Genomic DNA, 26,631 nt, shown 5'->3' with positions numbered 1-26,631 from the left:
TTTTAATTGGGTCTTCTTTTTTTACTTTCTGCCATGGAACTGTCATTTCAAGGTCACGTCTCTCTCTTGATATCAATGCCAAAATTTGAGAGTGTTGAATGAGGTGGCATTTTTGGATCAGGGTTCTAGGGGGACAACTTAGGGTCAGTGTGTGTTAAATAAAGCTGTCTAGTTAAAGATCATCCATATTAGAACAAGTCCTTTCATATTGATAAGCAGTCTATAATTACTTAATCTTTTTCCCATTGATCTACCTAATTGTATGCGTTCATTTAATTATTTTATATACATATGTTTTTCCAGTATTAAAATAAGGATCAGAAAATTCTGACATTGTGAAATATTTGTGTTGTTTGTACAGGTACACTGAAGTGTTTGAGGAAATAAGGGAGACATAAGATAATGTTAAAGAAAAAGATATGTTGATTTATCAAGTTAAAAAGTTTTCTTTTACCCCACAAATATTCTACATGCAAGAGATAAAATAAAATATCTTTTAAATTTTATTTTTTCTAGTAAAGTAGGGATGAGTCATTAGCTTCTCCAAAGAGAAAGAAGTGTAACTTAAAAGTTTTTTGTGCAAATTTTTTAAAAAAATTAAAATATTTGTATTAAAGAAATGCCATTGTAAATGCTGACATTTCTTCTTAGAAATAAGGCTGACAGACTTTTCTTGAGCATTTGGCTCTTTATTTTAGATTTAACAAAGGTATTTGTATCATTTACCCTGCTTGAAAATGATAATGCATTTAGGTGCAGCAGAGTTCTGTGTTGCTTGATATCTATTATAAAAAGGGCTTGTTAGTCTTCATAATTGACATTGATCACAATGTTCTTAATTGCTCTCCAAGTCAGTTTTTGTTTTTCTGTTCTAAAATTTCCCTTCATTGTATTTATTTAATGTTAGAAATTTAAAATTAAATTTAAATGTTAGAATTTAAATTTGCCTTTTGCTGCATGAAGATTTTAAATAAGATTCTTTTAAAAATGAAAGCAACCTGCTCCCTGCCCCAAACCTAGATGGTATCAAGCAGAGTCCCCTGCATCTACAGCATCCATTCGTTGCTGGGAGATGTTAATATGACCTTTTCTTTGTTGAAAAAGAGAGCTGTAGTCTTTCCCAGAATCCTCTTGTTAATAGTCTCTTTAACCCAAGTTGGAGGTTGTCTGATGAATGAATGGTGAGCTTTCTTTTATGAGCTACACATATTGTTGACATTGTGTCACACTGCTTTTTAATTTCTAATGTGTTTTTAATTTGCAAAGTATGTGTATCCTTTCACAGCAGTAGCGCTGAGCCAGCATTTTGGAATCTAGACATTGCTTTATGCAGACGAGGTGGATCAGGCTTAAGGATGCTATATCATAAGGCTTAGATTTACTGAAACACACTTGTGAATGAATTTCACTTTGAATATTGTTGAATGAAAGAAGATACTGAGAAAGGCTTTTCCCCCACAAGAACTTCTCTTGCCTCTTGGCAAGTGAATTGCCCCAATATAAAAGCGTTGAGGGGGGAAAAGTGAGCCGCAGAGTGAAAAGGCAATCCACAAATAATCACTCTTTTCTGCCTTTGATTGTGTCAGATTTTTTTGTGTGTGTGGCAATTGTTTTCTTTCTCGCTTAGAAGAGGTTTATGGTCCAGTGTCTGTCAAGTCAGACCCTGTCTTGAGGTTGCAGTTGTATTTCTCTCTGGAGTTCCTAGAGGTGATGTTATCTTTTGTTCATTCAGCAGTGTGGTCATTCCTGGGAGCATCTGTCACTTTAGGCATTACAAGATGGATGGGTCTCCAGTGAACTGCTGGTTGAGGCAAATGGTGAAAATAAGAAAAGACAAGGGGTTTCAGGGTCTGCAGAGAGGACAGACAACAAGGAAATACTGCTAGAAATCAAGAGTAAGCTGAGCAATAGAGGAAGAGAGAGCAAAGATGGATCGTGTGTCCTTTTATAAACATCTTGGAAAGCAGAGTCTCGGGGTGGCTGCTGTGATCTGAAGGGGACATCTTCAACATGGTAAACAGTTCTGTGCTTTGGATTTTCAAAATGTGTTTTGATATATATTTTTTTTAGTGTGGGGAAAATGTTGGGAGATTACAATGATATAGAATGTTTTATGTAAGGACTTTGCTGTTTGGATGTGGTAATAATTTACAAATTCTTTTATTGGTAAAATTTTCTTTGTATGTATTTTTTGTTATGCTTTCCTTCCTCTTTTTGTTTTCTTTCTTGTAAGCATTTGAGCGTCTGCAGATAATAAAATGTTTGAAAAGTTACAGCTACATAACTAACATCCTAACTGTTCAATGAAGCTTCTTTGACATTTTCGCAGGGGAATTCTGAAAATCCTGTGCTCATGCCTTAGGGAGGCTGAAGCAGATAGTAAGTTATTTTAAGTAAACTTCCACTTTAATCAGCTCTTTGAGGAGAAAAATATACTTGTTATCAATCTGTGAGAGCAAGATGGAGATTTTGTATTATAGTTAGAAATTCGTTTTGTTGGTGAAAGTCAAAATTTGTGAATGCTGGCTGATCAAGAGTACCTTCTGTGGTAGAGAAGGGACAGGAAGGAGGTTAGCAAGCAGTAAGAAAAGGGAAGGAGGGAAAAGTATGTGGTTGAAAAAAAAATGATTTTGTCAAACTTTTTGGCATTCGTCTATGAAAAACTCTGTAGGTTGAAAGGCAAAGAAATGAAGATGATTAGAAGCTTTAAGCTTTACAAATGGTGGAGTGTCTTCCTTCTCTATGGGTGTAAATAATAGATGAAAGAGAAAGGGTGACAACAAAGGATCAGGTCGTTTAAGAGAATGTGCGCAGCCTGAATAGGGGTCTGTGGCCCGGGGCCAAAGGTCTTAGCTTTGAGTGTAATTAGAAGAAAATACAAAAATGTCATTACTAGCAGGTGAAGTGTGCAGCACGTGGCCAAAAATTAGCAATTTTAGACTCTGAAGCCACTGGAATTGGATTACTGACCTTTTTTTTCCTTTTTTTTTTAAATCATTAAGGTCCTTGTGGAGTCATATAGTTTCATTGGCAGTAATGCAGTTTGACCTTGCTGACCATATGGGGTAATCTTAGGTTCGGATGGAGGGAGCAAGACTCTTGACCCACAAAAAGATGTCTACTTGTGGGTGGGTGGATGGGTGGGTGTGAAATGCATGAGATTGAAAATCTAGGTCTTGCATTTTTAATTGTGCTTTTGCCTGAAGACATTCTTCTGACTGTAAGGGAGGTAAGATATTTTTATTTCAAAATCTAAAATGGTTCTTTTCTCTCTTTCAAGTTGTCCTAAAAGAGAAATAAAGTGAAAGCTTTGTTTAAAGAAAATATACATTGATATTACTTTACATATTTTAGTACCATAAATATGCATTGAAACTAGTATATTCTTTAAAAAATCCTCTTTTATTTTCTCTTTAGACATAATGACAAAATAGAAACACTTCTAAGTTATGTATAAAAATCAGTGAAAAATAGTTCTTATTTCATTTTCTTCTTCTGACCATATTTTCTTGTATATTGACTATAATCTACTTAGCAGAAGAATATGTTCACTGTAATTTTCAACCAGTTATATGTAATTATAATTATTTAGTTTAATTTCTTCTAGGAATACACTAATCAAAAGGATAGGAAACAGTAGTTGCTTTTATTCTTGCAGGCTTTGTTTGTTGGAAATTATTAAACCGTTCATTTCAAAAAGTTGAAAAATAATTTTAGTCAATATTGGTTATGTCTTAAATTTTTTATACTTCTTTAAGAAGATAAATTTTGGTCTAGCACCAGAAATTATAAAACTCAAACTCCTTTGAGTAAGGAAATTATCTTTCACCAATTTCTCTCCTAAAAATAAAAATAATCTGTGGGCTTTAAGCATTATGGTAACACCTGTCCAAAATGCAGACTTAACAGATTTATTCCAATTACATTTAGTAGGGCGAGATCTTAAAAAGGAATTACTTCCAGGTATGTAAAGAGTGATCATCTGGGAAAAGAAGAATATTGTATTTGCCCTTGGTAATCTATATGGAATTGTGTAAGACTGATAAGTTTTTTAGTTGCAATATTTGTAGAATTGTAAATATTTAAGTTACTGTATTGTGGAATATAATTCGTTTGGAAATTAGTTCATGTCTTTATGTATATATTATTTTTTGTTTTTGCAGGTACAAAAAAGCTTTAATCAAGTAAAATCTAGGCAACAGGCTCCCTGAAGTGCTGACAGCCCAACTAAATCATGAACATGGTTCAAAAATGTTAATAAATAAACCAAGGTATTGTACAATTATAATATGCCCCCCATCCACATCTTTCATGGTCAAATTCTGGGGGTGGGGGGACATTTTAGAATCTAAATAAAGCTCCTGTCTTTGGCACTTAAACTGATGAAGCAGATATTTCTATGAGCTCCTCTCCTGTTTTCTCTCCTCTTTGCTTTCCCTTCCCCTCCCCCATCCTCGCCACCAAAAAAAAAAAAAAACCCAAAACAAAACACTTTCTCAGCTTTAAGGTTTTTCTTTTTTCTTACAACAGCCTCTGTGTTATATTTCCTGCATACCTAAATTAAGACAATAAGAATTCAGCTCTTGGTTCTTTGTTGATTGTGGTTTTATGTTTCAACTTGTCTAACAAGAGAGACGTCAGATTATTGGCCTCAGCGGAGAAGACCAAACAGCCTCTAGTGACTGCATGTATTTACATTTTTTAATCATATACCCTGAGATGTATGTTTTAAAAGTTTTATAAAAGTTTTCTGTTTCTGTTTTTGGAAGCCTTTGAATGCAAGGAGGGGGAGAAAGGTGATCCTGTCCTTTTCCCCTTCTATGTCAAAGAAAATAAAAAATCCTCTTAGAATTAAGAGTTTAGGGACACTGCTTAGGTAACTCTTGACTGTCAGGGCATAACCAAGACCGGCTCCCTCCTTTTGGAAGTTACAATGCACTTAAATAGCCTGGTATTTCCAAGAGAGGCCAAAGATCTTTTCCTCTTTTATGACCCGTCGTATCCTTTTGAGGCCAAAAAGAACAAGAGGGGTCATTGCCACTTCAGCTCGGTTCCTGTTGCTCCTGCGTGGTGACCACGCAGATCCTGAAACCTAGTACTGGCTTAACATTTGGGCCTGGAACATCTGGAAAGTGGCCCGAGAGGGAGACACTGTTGGGTTTTGTTACACCAGGTGCTAGGAGGAAGCCTCAGTCGCCTTTTTGATATGGGAGGCAAATTCTGTGGGCCCTGGAGTTAGGCTTCAACAATTGAAGAGGTCAAAGGACAGCTGAGTGGGGTCAGTGAGACACCATGGGGTGTATTTTGTTACTGAGTAAAAGAAGCAGCCTCCTAAAACCTTCAAGGATTCTCTTGAAAATCTTGTGTTGTGAAAAGGTTTTATGAGTCTCATGGCAAAAACTCCTGATTTATCTAAGGAATGCTTGCTTTTGCCTAATGGAAGGATAATCCTTACCAAATGTTGGCAACGACTATAAGAGTCAATATAGGTCTGAAAGAACAGTTAGGGTTTGAAGTGTACTTTGCTTTCCAAAATGTTTATCATTTTAATGTTTGTCTCTCAGTGAAGAATTTTACACTGTTGAAATATCACCTTTTCCTTTCCTTGGAGCAGAAAGTGGCAGGAGTTGGGGGTGGGGAGAGGTGGGTAAGCAACTAGTTTACATTAATTTTAAAATCATTCTAACAAGCTTTTGACTGACCCCAAAGCAGAATAGTATAAACCTTTAAAAACACCAAAACTTAACTCTGGAAAGTTCTTTGAGTTTATTTTAACATAAAAGGAATAAACGGCTCATGAAGTGTCATTTACTTTTGGATTACAGAATTTTTGTTTTTTAATTTAGTTGTATTTCGTAGAAATGGGTATCAGCCGATGAATAACCTTAAGCGTGGGGGTTCTCCCTGACTGTGCTTCTGGTACATTTTGTAGTAGTAAGGAGAAAACCAATGTCAGAGTCAAGAGGGCAGAAGAAGAAAAGAGAATAGAAATACAGAATTTTCTCTTTAGAGGGAAATGGAGAAAGGGGTGGTGGGGGTGGGGTGGTGGGGTGGAAATCTGCATGTGGGAAGAACTTTCTTTGCCATGACCTCAAGATACCACTTACATGACTGTGGAGACTTTCCAAAGATGTTGCCACCTGGCAGACAGGTAGTAAAAGTTAGAGGAATTTGGCAGTATTTTGATGTCCCAGTTTATATACTCTATACATGTACATAGACATAGAGTGTGTGTATTGCCATCTGTATTGTAAAGGGGAAAAGATAAAGTGATGAGTAGTACAGAATAGGTTTTGTTAAGTATTTTCTTGCTCATTGATAACTTTACAATAAGTTTGAATTACTTGTGTGTGTGATTTTTTAATGCTTTAAAATAAGTTTTTGTTTTAAAGCCACACGCACATAAACGTAAGGCTTAGTGAGGCAGTGTGCGCTGTGTCTATTTTCCCAAGGCTAAAGTGCCTTTCAACAACTAATTTAGAAACCTAAGTGTAGTGGCTGATAATTGCCTAGAGAAAACCCACAGCTGTTTAAGTAGCGCTGAAACTGCGGCAAAACTGACAAATAGAATTAACAATGTTAATACGATAAGAAGATGGAAAGATAGGGCAAATGACAGTGGAAAGAAGAAGGAAGCAAGAGTAACGCATCCATGCAAGAACTGAATGTTCACAGTGGCTTTGCATATCCAGTGCTTTTCCTTTATGCTAAGCCCTTCTTTTATTAGTCTCTAAATCACCAGCAGAATGAGTGCTTGCAAGTTAAACAGTTCAGATACGTGTGTGTTCAGTCCCTCATTCACATCTGATTTTGAAGGAAGATGTTGCAGTAGCAGCTAAGAAAATCAATCAGATTTTGCTTTACTAAGGCACAGTTTTATTCGTGGTGCTTTTTAAAAGTGCATTTTAAATGTATTTCTTTCTATCATTATATGAATGGGAATTTCTTTACCCCTCTGTACCCTTATGATTCTTATCAGTCAACTACATACATTACAAAGGAGACCAAAGCCCTGGTTTTGGATTTAGTGACCCAGTATTACCAAAACAAAACGAAAAACCTGCAGAAGTCTTTAAGGTGTTCTTACTAATTATATTTATCGGGCTAATGTTCTTTGCCTGCTTTCCAAACAGAATAGGGGCAGGTAAATAAAGAAAAATTAGGTGAATGTTATATGGAAATTATTGAACCATATGTGTTCTTCCCACTCTACTGGTTAAAGCATCCCATGACATTTGGAAAATTATTGTAATATCTTTTGAAATTCTACTCTGCATTTGGGAAATTGGTTTTTGCCTCTGGTGCTTTATGCAGATTTTAATGACTGTTGTGATAAATCCCCAGAAGTTTGTCCTCAGAAACCACAGAGACTCAGAACTCTCTGAATGTGGCAGCCTTGATGGATGTGCTAAGCCACACTTTGGAAGCATTTCTGGTTATTTAATGTTTTCTGTTCTGGATTACTGACTCTTCTGCCTGTTGAAAAATTGGTCTCTGGCGACATGGTAGAGGTCACACGCTGCCTATTATTGTTTTGTTTCTTTGATCTGACACAGCAATTGCCTCTGGTAATTATACTAGTTCCAGAGGGTCTTGACGAGATGTGTTTATTTTACAGAAGAATTTCTGGTATTCCGAGGAAGAAGTAAAAATTTCCAGTAGTAACATGTAACTCCCTGTCAGAAAGGAAAAGATAGCATTATGCCTTATCTTTTAATTATGACAGCTCTTATATAATCATTTTGAAATTAGTTCACATATAACAATAAGCATTTCTATGGCAATTCAGCACATATTACATATCCCTAAGTATATTAGTTAAAAACAGTTAATCTTAGAATAAAGTAACTAGGGCTAGGTTTTTATTTCAGTACTTAAAATACTTTTGGCTTCAGAAACTGTCCAAGGAGAGTCACCCAGGTTTAAATGTACAGAACTATTAAAGGAGGCTCGAAATTTTGTCTTTTAATTTGTTTGCATTTTCTAAAGATTTTCAGCAAGGAGAATGACTAAAAATGAAATAGAACACTTTTGTTTTGAATGCATCATAAATTTTGTGCCTTTTTTGGAATGTGCTTGACAAGACATAATATCTCTTCAAACTTGTTTACTGTATAATTGAGTAAGATGCAAAAAAGCTCAATATATTCTTTTTTGTTTAAATTCAACTCCAGTTGTAAACACAATGTTTTTCCCCAAGTGGTTGCAGTTTAATGGGAAAGTCAGACAGATATTAATGCAACAAATATCAATTTAAAAGAATACATAAAATGAGAAAAGAGCATAAAAGAACTGTAACTATATGCTTGTTTTTAATTTTGAATTTTAGACTCTTTAAGAACTTGCAAGAACCATGTTTGGTTTCTTGGTTCAATGATCACATAGTATCTCTCTTATCAGGGAATATGTTTAACAGAGCAAGGGTGTGTTAACAGGCATTAAACAGCAATGCCTTAAATAAGAATTTTTTTATACAAAGCCAAAGAATCTGATAGCTGTAAGAGGCAGTAATGATATGTATATATGATTGTAAAGTTTAATAAGTGAATTGTGGAAGTGAAGTCGCTCAGTCACGTCCGACTCTTTGTGACCCCATGGACTGTAGCTTACCAGGCTCCTCCGTCCATCGGATTTTCCAGGCAAGAATACTGGAGTGGGTTGCCATTTCCTTCTCCAGGAGATCTTCCCGACCCAGGGTTTGAACCCAGATCTCCCGGATTGTAGGCAGATGCTTTACCGTCTGAACCATGAGGGAAGTCCCAATAAGTGAATTGTATATATCACCAAATACCGGTTTTGGGAAGTTTTACATTGGTGGTCATTTGTTGCTAGAACACTGCCTCCAAAATATACAAGGAGATACATCTCAACTTTTCTTAGTATCCTCAACGTAGCACCAAGCTTACCAAAAAAAAGAAAACACTACATAGTACTTCTAAAATTTTCTGCACATTTATTTTGTGCCAGGCACTATTCTAAAAACATAAAATCTTGTATATTCTCATAGAAATCTATGATACTGATTGTATTGCCCCATTTTACAGATGATAGATTAAGTAACTTGTCCAGTATCATACAGGGTAGTGGGTGTAGGATTTGAATTAAGGCCATGTGACTCCAGACCCTATGTGCTTAACTACTTGAACAGTAGGATTTTTATAAATGCTGTCTGGCTGGGTGGATGATTGTTAAACTTTGGAAAGTAGGTGACAACATCTATAGAGAAAAAGATAAGTAACAACTCATAAGTTATTTGAAGCTGTCTATTTAGTACTCCAGTACTCTTGCTTGGAAAATCCCATGGACAGAGGAGCCTGTTAGGCTGCAATCCATGGGGTCGCTAAGAGTCAGACACGACTGAGCGACTTTACTTTCACTTTTCACTTTCATGCATTGGAGAAGGAAATGGCAACCCAGTCCAGTGTTCTTGCCTGGAGAACCCCAGGGAGGGGGGAGCCTGGTGGGCTGCTGTCTATGGGGTCGCACAGAGTCAGACACGACTGAAGTGACTTAGCATAGCATAGCATTTAGTACTATGCCTGGCACACAGTCAATGAATTGTGCCTAAAAAAAATTCGAATCAAAAACAAGTACACACAAACAGAATGTATCATTTTCACTGACTTTTTTTTCTACTTCAAATAGCTTGGTTTAGCAGGGAAAAAACAAACAAACATGCTTTTGAGTCAAAATTTGAATTCTAGTTCCATCACTTACAAACTAGATAACCTTGCTCCTCTCAGAAACCGGAGTACTGCTCTGTCTACTTGTCCCTCTTTCTGAATCTGCTTGTTTCCGTGTGGTTTCATTTAACTTAGTCCTTCACCCCATAAATGGAAGTTAGCTCTAGAGTTTGACTACATTCCTTACCCCCTTTGGCAGGAATAAGTCCTAGGTGGTTTGTGTATGCTTCATGCTGCTTCCCGTGGGGAGGCCCACAGGGTCTCATTGCCTCACTTTTGATACTAAAAGAAGTGATACTAAACTTGATCATTGGTTCAGAAGGCTGTACCAGTCTTTTTATGTAAGGGACTCAGGCATCGGCGGATACTGATCTGTCCACCAGAGTCCTAGAATCAAACTCCTAAAGACAACCGAGGGCAATTCTGTTATTCTTTGTGAAGTACTTTACTCTCTGTTCATATCTTTCATCTAACATTTACAGTGAGGTTTGGGTTTGTTCATTGAGAGGAGAGGTGGTGTTTTTATTTTGTTTCAATTTTTTAAATTGGTGCTTGTCTTTGTGACTGTCGGGTATCCGACATTAAAACTCGCATTGCAGCCCCCGAATATGTAGATGCACCATTGTTAAAAAAAATCCACCGGCCAGTGCAGGAGCCATAAGAGACTCAGGTTCGATCCTTGGGTTGGGAAGATTCCCTGCAGGAGGAAATGGCACACAACTCCAGTACTGTTGCCTGAAGGATTCCATGGGCAGAGGAGCCTGGTGGGCTATGGTCTATAAGGTTGCAAAGAGTTGGACATGAATGAGCATCTGAGCAGATGGGTAGACAAGGAAAAATCAGCAAACAAAGCTCCTTTTCCTTGATTTTTATTTATTTATTTTGGCTTGGCTTCACAATTTAGTAGGCGTTTACATAATATGCATTTTTCCCAATTGGGTCATTATTGTAGGTGTTTTAACTACAGAATGGCATACATGATTAGATAACCTAAGACGTCCGCTGCCGTAGACAAACTGATTAGATTCCGCTCCTGTCTTGGCCTTTTCCTCATAGTATGACCTTGGGCAAGTTCCTGAACTTCTCTAGACCTTGGTTCTCCTAAAAATGGAGGCAGTAATTGTATTTTCCTGGCGGTTACTGAGTTCCCCTATGTTACTGTTATCATCGTGGTTTGACAAAGAATGTTTCCTTTCAGATTTCTTGACAATGACAGTGATGACAATTACTGCTACTGCCATCACCACCACGACCACCACTATGACCATTCCCTGTGACGCTAACAATGACGTGCATGATGCTTAGTTACTTCACTCGTGTCCGACTCTTTGCCACCCCATGGACTGTAACCCACCAGTCTCCTCTGTCCATGGGATTTCCCAGGCAAGAATACTGGCGTGGTTGCCATTTCCTTCTCCAGGGGATCTTCCCGACCCAGGGATTGAACCTGTGTCTCCTGATTGGCAGGCAGATTCTTTACCACTTTCGGACATGGGAAGCCCCTGTCCTTCTGTAGAGAAGGGGTAAAGGAAGAGTAGAAAGACACCAAACTACACTGTCCTGGTGGTTTGCACTTGATCCCACTTGCATTTTCAGCAATTAATTATGGTGTTGAAAGAGCTCGTATAGGGTACTGTACCTTTTTTAGAGATTACCCCAAGAGTGCCTATTCGCGTCTCAGAGGTCTGTGGTGCTATGCCAAGACAATTAATATAGTTTTCCCTGTGTAATTTCACAACAATAAAAGGAAACATGGGAAAGCAATATAGTGCAGTCTCACAGACAATGATGGCCAGAGACATAAAATATGTGCCTTTGTACAGAAGTCACAGTCTGTTCTTGTTGTATTTCATTTAACAACTGATTCTAAAAAGCATTTCTCCATTTTCTGACCTGAAGTTAGATTTATTCACACTGACTTTCAGTGGGATGTCAGGCTTCCCTGATGTCTCAGACAGTAAAGAATCTGCCTGCAATGTGGGAGACCCATGTTGGATCCCTGGGTTGGGACAATCCCCTGGAGAAGGGAATGGCTACCCACTCCAGCATTCTTGCCTGGAGAATTCCATGGACAGAGGAGCCTGGTGGGCTACAGTCCATGGGGTTGCAAAGAGTCGGACATAACTGAAATGACTACAACTTCTTCACTTTCAGTGGGATGTTATGCCTGGGGGCTCTTTGAGATTCAGAGGAAGGGATTCAGTAATCTAGGTGGATAAGGCCAGTGATTTCAGTGACCCTAAATATTATGTACAGCATATGATATTAAGAACGCTCATTTGCTCAGTCGTGTCTGAGTCTTTACAACTCCATGACTTCTAGCCCACCAGGCTCCTCTGTCCATGGGATTTTCCAGACAAGAATACTGGAGTGGGTAGCCATTTTCTTCTCCAAGATATTAAGAACACGTTGCACTAAAAATTCTTCTTTTGACCTCTGCCCTTCTTTGGGTAGCACTGAACTGTCAATGAAGAACTTGACACTCAGCATCGAAGAAGTTTGGGGTCAGTTTTGTCATTCTTCACCTTATAATTATCATTTTTAAAACTGCCTGGTTATGTTTTCATCTGGAATAGTCAGCCCCTTCTTTTTGCTCTCCCAAGGCTGTTCTATGGGAACTTACTGTTGTCTTCATCTGAGCATTTCACAGGGTTATGCTCCTATATTCTGTGTATCTTCTATGATGGTGAAACTGGATCACCCCTGTTTATATTGATTTAATAGTTTAACCAGCACAATATTTATTTGCCATATCTATCATATTACTCCTTAAACCATGTATAAATTGAAGGGATTAAGATTATGTAATCTTCCATGTATAGTTGAGTACTTCTTTATTCAACCAAAAAGGTCCCTTGGAGAATGTAGGTTTTCAATGATGAAAGGAAGATAACTTGTTGAGCAGGTAACAGATTAAGAAGAGGCAAGATTTTCAGGCATTTGGTGCTCTGGAGAAAGGCTAAAGGTCCATCTTTGAAGTTATTCTATTGTTTTTTGCAGTAAGAAATCCCATGAGTAACCATGCTAGTTCCTCATATTTTTCTCCCTTCAGTGAGGAATAAAGGTCAAATGGCCATTGGATTTTGATTTAGAAGCATATACGAGTGACATGGTATATTTCTCTTGCAACCTCCACTCTGTTTTGATTGTGTGTGGTTCTGTTGAAAAAATAAGTTGCTGTAGAAAAATTGAATGTTTATACTTGTTCTGGTAGGGTTTTACAAGTTTGAACAAAACCTTGGTTTTTGATTACCTGTTTCATATATTTTAGTACTTCCTGTTTGAATCCTGTCTTCAAATTGTTTCAGAAAATAAAAAACATGAAATTAAAATTTCATGTTTTAATTCTAAAATATGTAAACTTAATTCTTTAAGAATATCATAATACTACTCCTTAAACCTTAAAAAAAACCTTAGTATTTCAGGAAAATTTCATTTGAGAGGCTTTGTTGATTTTCTTCAACTTACAACTTTTGATTGAGTATTATATGTATACTTTGGCACATGTACTTAAGAAAAGCTTAGTAATTTATTTTTTCCAGTTTTATTGAGATATAGTTGATATGTAACATTGCATTAGTTTTAGGTATACAGTATAATTATTTGATATATATGTGTGTGCTTAATTGCTCAGTCATGTCCAACTCTTTGCTACCCCATGGACTCTAGCCCCACCAAGCTCCTCTGTACATGGGATTTCCCAGGCAAGGATACTGGAGTGCATTGCACTTTCCTCCTCTAGTGAGCTTTCCAACCCAGGGATCAGACACACATATCTTGCATCTCCTGCATTGGCAGATGGATTCTTTACCACAAGCATCACCTGGGAAGCCCTACTTCAGAATACTGAGAGTTAAAATAATTTTTAGGAAGTGCCTGGTATATCCTCTAGCCCAACAGTTCTCAGGCTTTTCATCTCATTACCTCTTTACACTCTTAAATGAGTTTTGTTTACGTGTATTATATTTATTAGAAATTAAAACTAAGAAAATTTCATAATACTTAATAATTTTGAAAGTTATCAATAAACCCATTATACATGGAAAATAAATGTATTTCCCCCACAAAAAGTTAGTAGAAAGAGTAGTCTGTCAGCTTCTGCCTTCAATCTGTTGTGGTGTCACTCATGAAATAGCCTCTAGAAAGTTCCACTGTAAATGTTTGAGAGAATGAGAATGAAAAAGGCAAATAATATCCTAATAATGGTTTGAAAAGACTTTTGACCTCATGGAACCCAGAAAGGGTCTTGGGGTCCTTAAACAATCATTAGCATAGCTAATAATTAGCACCCAATAAATTAGTTATTATTAAGATATATGGAAATTTTTGTAACTATCAATGAGAACTAAAGGTGATTGCATCAAAACTTCTTATTCTGTGCTTTCCTGAGGTCCCAAATAAGACTGTGATTCAAACTAAGCAAAAGAAACAGCATTGTTTTTCAAATAAATACTAATAATACATGAATGAGTTCTTTGAATTTTAAGACTCAAATCTTGCTTTTAGGAATTCACCAATTAAATATATTATCACAAAGCTTTCATTTATTTATTTTTTTTCTTTTTCAGAGAAGAATCCTCCTAGGGTAATAACATCTTAGTAGAGAGAGAAGTAATTTGATATTTCCTCTGAAACCACTGATAGTGTTCCTTGGGGTTATGGCAGCCCACCACTCACCAGTTTAAGGACAAGGTGTGGCCCCCTTGTCACCGTGCTGGGTTTCATGATTGACAGGTCAATCTTGATTTACTAGTTGGAGAAACTTCGCTTAAAGCACTTAATGTGGTTTGATCCTTAGACACAAGATCCCTTAAAGGGACTTTTTGAAAGCCCCTTTGGACTCTGAAGACAAGAAGCAAAAGTGTAGAATAGATAAACTGATAAGTTATCTCAAGAAATGTATAGTTCATATAGTTTCTATTGTAAAGGATATGTGGGTATAGTTTATATCAGCTCTGTGTGTACTTTGCATACATATAACCCTCTACTAATGTCAACTTTCTCCTTTTTCTTTTCCTTTGTGGGGGTGGTATAGACCATGGGGAATTCATATGCTGGGCAACTGAAATCTGCTCGATTTGAAGAAGCTCTCCACAACTCCATTGAAGCCTCTCTGAGATGTAGTAATGTGGTACCACGACCAATTTTTTCCCAGCTGTACCTGGATCCTGACCAGCATCCTTTCTCCTCTGCAGGTAAGTTTCTCAATCCCACACATTTCTACATGCCTTTTAAAAGAAGTGGGAATTCTAGATCTGGGGATCTCTGAAATATGTGGGTTAAATGTTAGCCAATGCCTGTCTCCCTGTCCTCAGATATCTTTTCAGAACTATGGATTTTTCTTTTGGTTATCTCCCCATATGCATCTTTTTATTAAATTAGCTATGATTTATTTGCTTTCCCAGATGTAAAACCCAAGGTGGAGGATCTGGATAAAGACTTGGTACACCGATACACCCAAAATGGCAGCCTGGATTTTTCTAACAACCTCACAGTAAATGAAATGGAAGATGACGAAGATGATGAAGATATGTCAGATTCAAATAGCCCACCAATTCCCTATTCACAGAAACCTGCCCCTGAAGGCTCTTGCACTACAGACGGTGAGTTTCCTTTTTTATTTTTCAGTTCCTTTAATGTTGTCTGGCTAGTTTCTAATAATTGATTGGGTGCTTAAGGCTGGAAACCACCATAGAAAGGAATGAGGAGTAATCATGCTTTCACTCACATTATTGCCTGTGACTTCATAGCACGTGTCTATTAAGAAAGCCAAGCATTATCACCCCATCTTATAGATCTAGAGACTGAGAGACACAGCCATTGAATGACTTCTCTGACATGGTGTGTGGCAAAGACAAGCCTAGGCCTAGCTCAGGACTTTTTCAATGCCTCACGAACTTCCTGCAAGAATGCTGCTCCAAAGTGATCTCTCTACTTCTTTCTGTTTCACTCTTAAAACAACAACAGAGATATCATGTGTTTTAATATTTACCTTTTCCATGTATTTTGAACATTCATCCAGTATACTGTTATCAATAGAAGATTAAAATGAACATGTTTTTATCATCCCATTTTACTTATCTTGTCAGCCTCCTCTTCTACAAAGGCTTTTAACCACACTTTTAAAAAAGAAAATCTTACTTAAACATTTTCAGTATTTCATGTTTTTGGTCACATAACAAATTATATTCTCTTCCCTCCATTAATGGTATATGGTCCTGCTTCCTGGCTATCCCAGTCTGATTTCTAATTAGTTCATAATCTGATCGTGGTAAAGAATCCACCTGCCAATGCAGGAGACGCAAGAGACGTGGGTTTGACCCCTGGGTGGGGAAGATCCCCTGGAGAAGGAAATGGCAACTGACTCCAATATTCTTGACTGGAAAATTCCCTGGACAGAGCACCTGGTGGGCTACAGTCCATGGGGCTGTAGAGTTTGGACATGGCTGAGCACAAGCTCTTGATAGTTTATAGTTGGTCCACAGCTCTTTCAGTGTGGTTCATTTAAGGCAGTTCTAAGAGTCCTCTCACTCAAAGGCAGAACAGCCCTGACATTTTCCTAATGAAATTGACAGTGGAATAGGGCAATATAGTGCCTGGGTTTGTGTCAGCAGACCAGCTTCCCTTCATGGGAAATCTTCTATTTACCTAAGACTCACAGGAAGGTAAAGCTATTTTTAGAGGCAATTTAGATAAGCAGATACTTAACACCTGATGGGCTTCTGGGGTTTGCCATTCAGATGTAAATTTTGGTTGCTAATTTCTTATGTAAATTATTGGTAGGTTTCTACCCCACTGGGAAGCAGTTGATTGTCTAAAGGGGTAAAGGGCCACCAAATTTTAAGCCTCCAAATAGGCTTTGATTACTTGAGTTTGTGTTTACAGCTGTTTCAGCAAACTTTCCCCTCCCCCACTTAGATTACTCTGTAACCTTCAAGTTGGAGATAATTGGAGAATGCAAATCCTGGTTCTGTGAAGTGAAAACCTTGGCTGTTTTCTTAAGAAAAATGCAGATGAGGTTTACAAAGAAGTGCTCTGTACTAGGACTCCTTTAAAATTAAAATCATTTGCTGCAAGAGTCTTGGTTTTAAGGCAGCCTGTCAGTATTTCAGAAAATGAAACTGGGGGCAAGTGTGTCCAAGAAATTGTTATATTTGTGCCCCATTCCGTATCTTTCTTTCCTTGTGTACAGTAATCAGGCATACACCATCCTTAGGGTACTTTCCCCCAGATCATCTAGTGGCTTCTAAAAGAAAAATCCTATCTTTTTTTCAGGATTAGTCCAGATGAAATTTAAAATTACCCTAGAGGGGAGTATTAAGGTTTCTCCATTTTAATTGACATTTTAATTGAGATTATGGTTGGATGGCATCACTGACTCAATGGACATGAATTTGAGCAAACTCTGGGAGATGGCCAAGGACAGGGAAGCCTGGCATGCTGCAGTTCATGGGGTCACAAAGAGTTGAACACGACTGAGTGACTGAAGAACAATATTTATTATATTAATATTCTGACATATTTCAAATAGTGAAGAAATAGAGCTATCTGCTATACCAGATATTTGGATCCTATAAGTCTTGAAATAGAATCACATTTTGTAGATTCTTTAGCTACTTCTTTACAGAGCTTATTTTCAATCTTTTTTTTTTAAAAAGCTATATTAAATATTGCTCTTTGCATAATATATATTTTTCTTAATTGGGGGTACCTGATGATATATTTTGTATATAATTAGCTGATCTGAGTCCCAAGAATGAAGATTTGTAGGAAACAGTCCAGACTCTTGTGAGCGTCTTCTCAAAATAACTATGAAGTAAACTCAGGAACTTTTCTTTGATTTTGCAACCTTTTCTGGCTTTGGATTGATTTCTTTCTTCCTGACTCTTTCCCTGGACTCACCCTTGCCTTCTTTTCCTCCCCTATTTCCTCTTAATTAAATTGCCTATGGTCTGTGTGGAGAAGGTGATGGCACCCCACTCCAGTACTCTTGCCTGGAAAATCCCATGGATGGAGGAGCCTGGTGGGCTGCAGTCCATGGGGTCCCTAGGAGTCAGACACGACTGAGCGACTTCACTTTCACTGTTCACTTTCATGCATTGGAGAAGGAAATGGCAACCCACTCCAGTATTCTTGCCTGGAGAATCCCAGGGACGGGGGAGCCTGGTGGGCTGCACAGAGTCGGACACGACTGAAGTGACTTAGCAGCATAGTCTTGTGTTGGTGATTAACTGAAAGGCAGAAAGACAAAGTAGGACATTTAAAAATTGAACTTAAAAAAAACTAAGTATAGTTCATTTACAATGTTGTGTTACTTTCTGCTGTACAGCAAAGTGATTCAGTTATACATATATACACATTCTTTTTTGTATTTTCCATTATGATGTATCACAGGATATTGAATATAGTTCCCTGTGCTCTACAGTAGGATGCTGTTTATCCATTCTCTACATGCTAGTTTGCACCTGCTAACCCCAACTCCCAACGTTACTCCTCCGCTCCTTGGCAACCACAGATCTGTTCCTTATTAGACTTTATTTTTTTTAAGGACAGCTTTAGATTTACAGAAAAATTGAGAAAACAGTACAGAGTTTCTGTATATCCCCACAGTTTGCCCTATTGTGAACATGTTACATTATTAGTAATTTTAGTGCTGACTAAAGTCCATAGTTTATTTGGGTTCTTTAGTTTCTACCTGATGTCCTCTTTCTGTTCCAGAACCCATCTGAAAGTGGTAGCTCAGTCATGTCTGACTCTTTGCAATCCCCTGGACCGTAGCCTGCAAGACTCCTCTGTCCATGGGATTCTCCAGACAAAAAGACTGGAGTGGGGAGCCATTTCTTTCTCCAGGGGATCTTCCCAACCCAAGGATCAAACCCTGGTCTCCTATATTACAAGCAGGCTCTTTACCATTTGAGCCGCCAGGGAATATCCAGAACTGGTCTTCAGTTCAATTTAGTTTAGTTGCTCAGTTGTGTCCCATTCTTTTTGACCCCATGGACTGCAGCATGCCAGGCCTCCCTGTCCATCACCAACTCCTGGAGTTTACTCACACTTATATCCATCGAGTCAGTGATGCCATCCAACCATCTCATCCTCTGTCATCCCCTTCTACTCCCTCCTGCCGTCAATCTTTCCCAGCATCAAAGTGAAGTTGCTCAGTCGTGTCCAACTCTTTGTGACCCCATGGACTGTAGCCTATCAGGCTCCTCTGTCCATGGGATTTTCCAGGCAAGAGTGCTGGAGTGGACTGCCATCTCCTTCTCCAGGGGATCTTCCTGACCCAGGAATCGAACCCGGGTCTCCCGCATTGCAGGCAGATGCTTTACCGTCTGAGCCACCAGGGAAGCCAGCATCAGGGTCTTTTCAAATAAGTCGGTTCTTCACATCAGGTGGCCAAAGTATTGGAGTTTCAGCTTCAGCATCAGTCCTTCCAATGAATATTCAGGACTGATTTCCTGTAGGATGGACTGGTTGGCTCTCCTTGCAGTCCACGGGACTCTCAAGAGTCTTCTCCAACACCACAGTTCAAAACCATCAATTCTTTAGTGCTCAGCTTTCTTTATGGTGAATTCTCACATCCATGGATGTGAGCTACTGGAAAAACCATAGCTTTGACTAGATGGACCTTTGTTGGCAAAGTAATGTCTCTGCTTTTTAGTATGCTGTCTAGGTTGATCAATAGAACCGGTCTGGGGTACTATTAATACATTAGATGTAGCTGTTGTGTCTCCTTAGGCTCCTCTTGGCTGTGACAGTTCCTCAGACTTCCTCTGTTTTTGATGATCCTGATAGTTTCAGAGATTATAGATCAGGTGTATTCTAGATCTTCTATTGGAATTTGATATTTTTCTCCTGATGAGACTGGGGTTATATATGGGTTTGGTGAAGAACGATCACAGAGATAAAGTGTCATTTTCATCTTACTGTATCAAGGACACATACTTTCAGATGATTTATGGGTGGTGACGTTGACCTCGATCACCTGGCTGAGATAGTGTTATCTCCATCCCCCATGAGTATCCCATCCCTGCTGCACCCACTCCCCTTACTGTCGAAGAAAGTTCCTACACTCAGCCTACACTTTTTAAGGAATGGCAAGTTACGCTCCACATCCTTAAGGGCAGAGTAACTACATAAATTATTTGGAATTCTACTGCATGGAGGTTTGTCTCTTTTCCCTCATTTATTAATTTACACAGTCATCTGTTTATATTCATTCATGAATATTTATTTTATTTGGGGGTTATAATCCAATACTATTTTATTTTCTTGTTTAGCTTTTTCCAGTTTTAGCCCTTGGTAGCAATTTCAGTTGGTTCTTGTGCCCCTTTTATAGGCTGCCATCATCATGAGTTTTTTTTTTTTTTTAACACAAAAGAGGGAATTTTCTCTTTTCACTGTAACAAGCAATTGTTTATTTTTAATTTTTACTCATTATTTTAAATTTTTGGCTGTGCTGAGTCCTTGTTGCTTCATGTGGACTTTATTGTGGTGAGCAGGGGCCACTCTCTCGTTGTGGTGTGTGGGCTTCTCATTGCTGTGACTTCTCTTGTGGATCACAGACTCTAGGGGGCGAGGGCTCAGCAGTTGTGGCTCACAGGCTTAGCTGCCCCTTGACATGTGGGATCTTCCCTGACCGGGGATCGAACTGGTATCCCTTGCAACGCAAAGTAGATTCTTAACCACTGGACCACCAAGGAAACCCACAGACACTTTTTGGGAAAAAAAAAAAAATTTAAAAGGAAGAGGTTTGCTTCCTCCTATGAGAAAAATTTTTCTCCTAGAATCCAGTCATTGTTTAATAATTATAACTTTTCACCTCTAGGTGTCCTCATATCATAAATGGGAAAACCTTTATAGGCTAAAGTGCTGAAAGCTATTAGTGCTTCTTACTTTGAGTGGACTGTGTAGTTTTCCTTATAGCACAGACATCACGTTGAAATCATCTTTCTTCCAGAGCAAATTCTGCTTTCTTCAGATATTTTGCACGCGAACTGTGTCTTCTCTACTCTATTCCTGTTTAGCCCCAAACTAAAATTGTACTTCTCCCCCTTAATCTCCCTTTGGCTTCAATATATTGCTTTGAGAAAGCTCATTAGAAACGGACACCTATGTGACTTGCAAAACTGAATTTTGAGGATTCACCAGGGCTTCCCTGGTGGCTCAAACAGTAAAGAATTTGCCTGCAATGCGGGAGACCCCTGGATTGATCCCTGAGTGGGGAAGATTCCCTGGAAAGGGGAATGGCTACTCACTCCAGTATTCTTGCCTGGAGAATTCCCATGGACAGAAGAGGCTAGTGGGCTACAGGCCGTGGTGTCCCAGAGAATTGGGCACGACTGAGCTACACATTCACTTTCAGTAGGTGTGAGACAGGTGGATGCTGACAGAGCCCATGGCTGGCAGGGACTGCTCTGACAAGTGCCCCTAAGGATTCAGCCTGGAAAGCTAGGTGATGACTCAGCAAAGGTAGGCAATGGAGAAGCCATAGGAGACTGTCCTACGTCAGACCGGGTAAGGTCTCATGGTCAGAGTAACCTTTATTCTGTGGTCAGAGTGACGTTAACTCTCTAACCTGGAGTCAAGAGACCTGGGTCCCAACTTCTTGGGTTGCTGGGAATTTGACTTTGGACTGTTTTCTTAACCTTTATGGGTCCCAGTTTCCTCATCTACAAACTAAAGAGATAGGGATAGATTAGTGTTTCCCAATCTTTGACTCACAAATCTCTCTTATAGTAGTATATAATTTTTGGACCCCTTAGGAATTTAAAAACTAATTCTGTCACTGTATAGCATGTGATAAAGAATCAATTTTAAGTAGAAAATACTTATTTTAGATCAATATACTAATCACTCTTTGATATTATTCATGCATGAGGAAAAACTGTCTACATTTTATCCTTTAGTTGCTGTTTAGGGCTTTCCTGAAGGCTCAGCAGGTAAAGAATCCGCCTGCAGTGCACAAGACACAGGAGATGTACATTTGATTCCTGGGTTGGAAAGATCCCTCTGGAAGAGGAAATGGCATTGTGCTCCAGTATCCTTGCCTGGAAAATTCTATGGACAGAGGAGCCTGGTGGGCTATAGTCCATGGGTTTATAAATAGTTGGATATGACTGAGCATGTAGCAATTACTGTTTAACTTACTTTAAACTGGTTGTGTAAGGAAAAGTATATTTTGTTGACAAATTCAAAAATAAAATGTTAAACCTTTTTCCGACAGGTAGGGGGAGTGGCAAAGGAGGGGAGCCAAGTGTATTTATATGTTTCCCAGCATCAAAAAAAGGCAAGATCCACTTTTATTACCCAAACTTTGGAATTTTTACATTTTAGGATTAAAAGTGAAATTTGCTCAGTCATGTCCAACTCTTTGGGACCCCATAGACTGTAGCCTGCCAGGCTTATCTGTCCATGGGATTCTCCAGGCTAGAATACTGGAGTGGGTAGCCATTCCCTTCTTCAGGGGATCTTCCCAACTCAGGGATTGAACCCAGGTCTCCCGCATTGTGGGCAGATTCTTTACCATCTGAACCACCAGGGAAGCCCAAGAATACTGGAGTGGGCTGTCTATCCCTTCTCCAGCAGATCTTCCTGACCCAGGAATCAAACCAGGGTCTCCTGCATTGCAGGCGGATTCTTTACCAGTTAAGCTACCAGGATGTACTAATTTATTTTTATAATTTTTGCTCAATGTGAGGAAAGAGTTTCAGACTGCTCTTTGCAGAATTTATCTGCAAATAATATGCTGCTGAAAGAAGTAGGCCTTTCTTTCTTACACAAAAAGCCAAATTGGATTGTTGTCGTTGTTTAGTTACCAAGTCTTGTCTGACTCTTTGCAACCTCAGGGACTGTAGCCTGCCGGGCTCCTCTGTCCATGGGATTTCCCAGGCAAGAATACTGAAGTGGGTTGCCATTTCCTTCTCCAGGGGATCTTCTCGACCAAGGGGTTGAACCCTCATCTCCTGCATTAGTAGAGGGATTCTTTACCACTGAGCTACTGGGGAAGCCCCGAATTGGATTATAATCACTAAAATTTTACCTTAACACTGCCTTTTTTTTTTTTTTTTTGGTGCCCTAGGAGCATATCGGTGCATTTTATATAATTTGATAAGTGAGGATGAGGTTGACTCTAACTTTCATATCTAGCAAAGAGTACCTTAGGCACATTTGTAAAATGACTGTGTCCATCAAACACAATCTATGTTCCCTAAAGCTTCCCATTATTAACCACTAGCCTATTATGGGTATGTATTAAGCAACATATCAATACATGTGACTGATAATAAAAATCAATCTTAAACTGTGTGATAACCAAAACCACACATTGATATGGGCTTCAATCCAGTGAGTGCTGAGTTCGCTCATCTGATTTCCACTATCCCTACATGTATAACATAGAATGTCCTTAGAACATTTTGCTTTAAAGGTAGAATATTAGAATAATTATTAGGTTTTAGAAATTGGTAGTGTTATATATTTTAGTTTCATGTATAGTTCTCCAGTATCATGGAGAACCTTTATGAATCCCCAGGACTTTTATAACTCCCCTTTGGAAAATCCTGTATCAGATGACCTTGAGAGTCCAGATAGCTCTGATGTTCTAAAAGTCTTGTTGTTCAGTCACTAAGTCATGTCCGACTCTGACTGTAGCACTCTAGGCTTCCCTGTCCTCCACTATCTCTTGGAATTTGCTCAAATTCATGTTCATTGAGTTGGTGATAGTATCTAATCATCTCATCCTCTGACACCACCTTCTCCTTTTGCCTTCAATCTTTTCCAGCATCAGGGTCTTTTCCAGTGAGTTGGCTCTTTGCATCAGGTGGACAAAGTATTGGAGCTTTAGCTTCAGCATCAGTTTTTCCAATGAATATTCAGGATTGATTTCCTTTAGGATTGACTGGTTTGATCTCCCTGCTATCCAAGTGACTCTCAGAAGTCTTCTCCAGCACCACAATTTGAAAGTATCGATTCTTTGGTACTCAGCCTTCTTTATAGTCCAATTCTCACATCCGTACGTGACTATTGGAAAACCATAGCTTTGAGTATATGGACCTTTGTCAGCAAAGTGATGTCCTTGCTTTTTAATAATTTGCAAATTGGTACAGACTGGTACTGACTTGTGTATTTTTTCTAATACGGAGTGACTGTAAGTTCATAAAGTTTGTAGTACTACTTCTTAGTGACAGAGAAATCTCCTCAAGCAATCTGTTTCCATCAATCAGTAATCGTAAACCTCTCATCACTGAATTATCTACATCCTTTGGGAAGGTGTTTATGTTTTGCCCTTTGGAGAAAGTTGTAATAATGGTGCTACCTACTAGGGATAGATTTGCTGTCTATACATGAATTAATAATTCCTTTGATTAAGAAATTTACTGCTCCTTTTAGGAGTTTTTTTTGGCTGCACAGCATGTGGGATCCTAGTTCCCCCACCAGGGACTGAACCAGTGCCTTAGCAACAGAATCACAGTGTTCTAGTTTAACCTGACCTCCAGGAAGTCTCTATTTTTAGCCTTCTTGGGTTAGGATTTTAGAATTTGGTAGAGACATTTGTGTTAACCCCTCATGGTTTTGGCTCTGGAGTATAACTATTCTTAGTGCTTTTTTTTTTTCCCCCAAGTTGACTAATACATTTTATGCCTGTTTTTATATAGCAAACTTTCCATGTCTTACATCACTGGACATTATGGGACTCATTATGTAAGCTTGGACAAACACTCTCACCTCTCTGAGCCTCAATTTCTCCATGTATGAAAGGGATATAGTCATACCTAGCTAGAATTGTTGAGAGGGTTAAATAAGAAAGTCTCTGAACTGCTTAACACTCCACCTGGCTTATGTTAAGTGCTCCATAAATTGTAACTGCCTTTCATATCATATCATCAACTCCCAACTTTCAAACCTGAGAGTTTTGTCCCTTAATGGAGGTGGAGACAGCAGATTCTTTAAAGGGCTCTATGCATCTATAGGAAAAAAAAAAAGTTTGTAAACTGAATAAATAATATGACCCCATATATAAAAGATTATTCAAATAAATACAAATGATATTGTGAATAATAAAATACAAATTCATTCAAATTGTTAAAGAAGTCACAATAACATTAGATATTATTTTTCTCAAACTGTGAACACTGGAAGTTACCTTTGAGTTTTTAGTTTTAATAGAGAATCTACAAGCTTGAAATAGTTGAACCCCATTGTCTTTATCATTCTAGCCTCTGGTTTCCTGGCTTTTTTCTAATTTTATCATGTCTGCTTTTGAGGTTTAATGATCCAAACCATATAGTAGATTCCTATGCACCATAGCTTCATACCATATTTGGTTGTTGTTTTCATTTATTTCTCATATACTCACTGATGGCATTCAGTTTTTGTTGGCATTTGGCTAGCATCATAATATAATATACGTTGATTCTGGGAGAGCCTGCATGGTTCTGGCCCACTGTGTTTTGGGCGATGATGGCGCTCTCCCCAGGGTTGTGTGTGGGAATTAGCCATCCATCCTCCATTGTCCAGTTTTCTGTCAGGTGCCCAACTATGGCCAGAAAGGTGGGATGTTCCAGTGGCCCAGCTTGGACCAGGCGCCAGCTCCAGCTCAGTCTGGAATATCACAGCTGTCCAGGGGAATCCCATAACTAGAGCATTGGGAGGATCATTTCCCAGAAGACGTGGAGATTGGTGCTTTGTAGCAGAGCATAGCTGTCCTCTGTTATATTGTTTTGTAATTGCCAGTTCCTTATACATCCTTGCAGTTGACTACAAGTGAGTTCTTAGAGGATGACACATTCTGTTCAGCTCTATCCCCAAGCCAAAGACAGCACTTGTTGAAAATCCTTTTATTTTAACTTTATTTCTTTATTTTTGTCTGTGCTGGGTCTTTGTTGCTGTGTGCAGGCTTTCTCTAGGTGCAGCAAGAGAGGGCTGCTCTTCCTTATATTGGGCAGGCTTCTTATTGCAATGGTGTCTCTTGTTGTGGAGAGCAGACTCTAGATGCGTGGGCTTCAGTACTTGTAGCTCATGGGCTCAGTAGTTGTGGTGCGTGGGCTTAGTTGTTCTGTGGCATGTGGACTCTTGCCAGACCAGGGATTGAAACCACATCCCCTGCATTGGCAGGCAGATTCCTAACCGCTGGACCACCAGGGAAATCCGCAAATCATTTTTAGTAAATGATGAACTAATGAATTAAGGTAATAATTTATGGTTACAAAGCAGTTATGTAAGGTTTTTTCATTTCTTATGATGTCTCATCTAGTGAAAATAACCTAAACAGTTCTGAGTTCTGGTTCTGATCCATTCATTTATGATTCACTAAACTCTGAGCTTCAGTCTCTTCCTATGTGCAATAGAAGACATTTGTTCTGTGATCAATCTGACTTAGAGAAGTGAATTTGCATTGAAACTAAGAATACTGTATTATGTGCACATAAAATTACATGTTTGTCAGTTTCCTGTATATTTATCATTTCCTTATTTGTGGATCAGAAAATATAAAGTCATCAGTGTTGGCTAAAACGATTGGAAATATCTCATTTTAGTAAGTTTTTGGGCTTCCCTGGTGGCTCAGTGGATAAAGAATCTGCCTGCAATGCAGGAGACACGGGTTCGATCCCTGGATCGGAAAGATCCCCTGGAGGAGGGAATGGCAACCCACTCCAGTAATCTTTCCTGGGAAATCCCATGAACGGAGGAACCTGGCGGGCTACAGACCATGGGGTTGAAAAGATTTGGACACTGAAGCAACTGAGCATGAGCATCTTTTTATCTCTGCTCAGAAGAACACATGTGGTAGATGTGTGTTTGAGACTTCCCTGGTGGCTCAGATGGTAAAGCGTCTTCCTACAATGTGGGAGACTGGGGTTCAATCCTGGAGAAGGAAATGGCAACCCACTCCAGTATCCTTGCCTGGAAAATTCCATGGATGGAGGAGCCTGGTAGGCTAGTCCAT

General features: G+C 38.8%; 1 protein-coding gene across 7 annotated transcripts in view; it reads left to right on the top strand.

Moving 5' to 3' along the window:
- GREB1L (GREB1 like retinoic acid receptor coactivator) overlaps positions 1 to 26,631 on the top strand; it is a 245,631-nt gene that overhangs the window by 119,298 nt on the left and 99,702 nt on the right. For all 7 annotated transcript variants that reach the window (XM_070778850.1, XM_070778849.1, XM_070778848.1 and 4 more), the window contains 3 exons: positions 4,164 to 4,271; positions 14,719 to 14,878; positions 15,089 to 15,286. In XM_070778850.1, coding sequence (XP_070634951.1) covers positions 14,722 to 14,878; positions 15,089 to 15,286 — 355 coding nt within the window. In that variant the 5' untranslated portion in view covers positions 4,164 to 4,271; positions 14,719 to 14,721. The remainder of the gene's footprint in view (positions 1 to 4,163; positions 4,272 to 14,718; positions 14,879 to 15,088; positions 15,287 to 26,631) is intronic.

The sequence above is a fragment of the Bos indicus genome, chromosome 24, assembly GCF_029378745.1.
Source record: "Bos indicus isolate NIAB-ARS_2022 breed Sahiwal x Tharparkar chromosome 24, NIAB-ARS_B.indTharparkar_mat_pri_1.0, whole genome shotgun sequence".
Lineage (NCBI taxonomy): Eukaryota > Metazoa > Chordata > Mammalia > Artiodactyla > Bovidae > Bos > Bos indicus.
The sequence above is the reverse complement of the archived record's forward strand: the minus strand, read 5'-3'. Positions and strand labels throughout refer to the sequence as shown.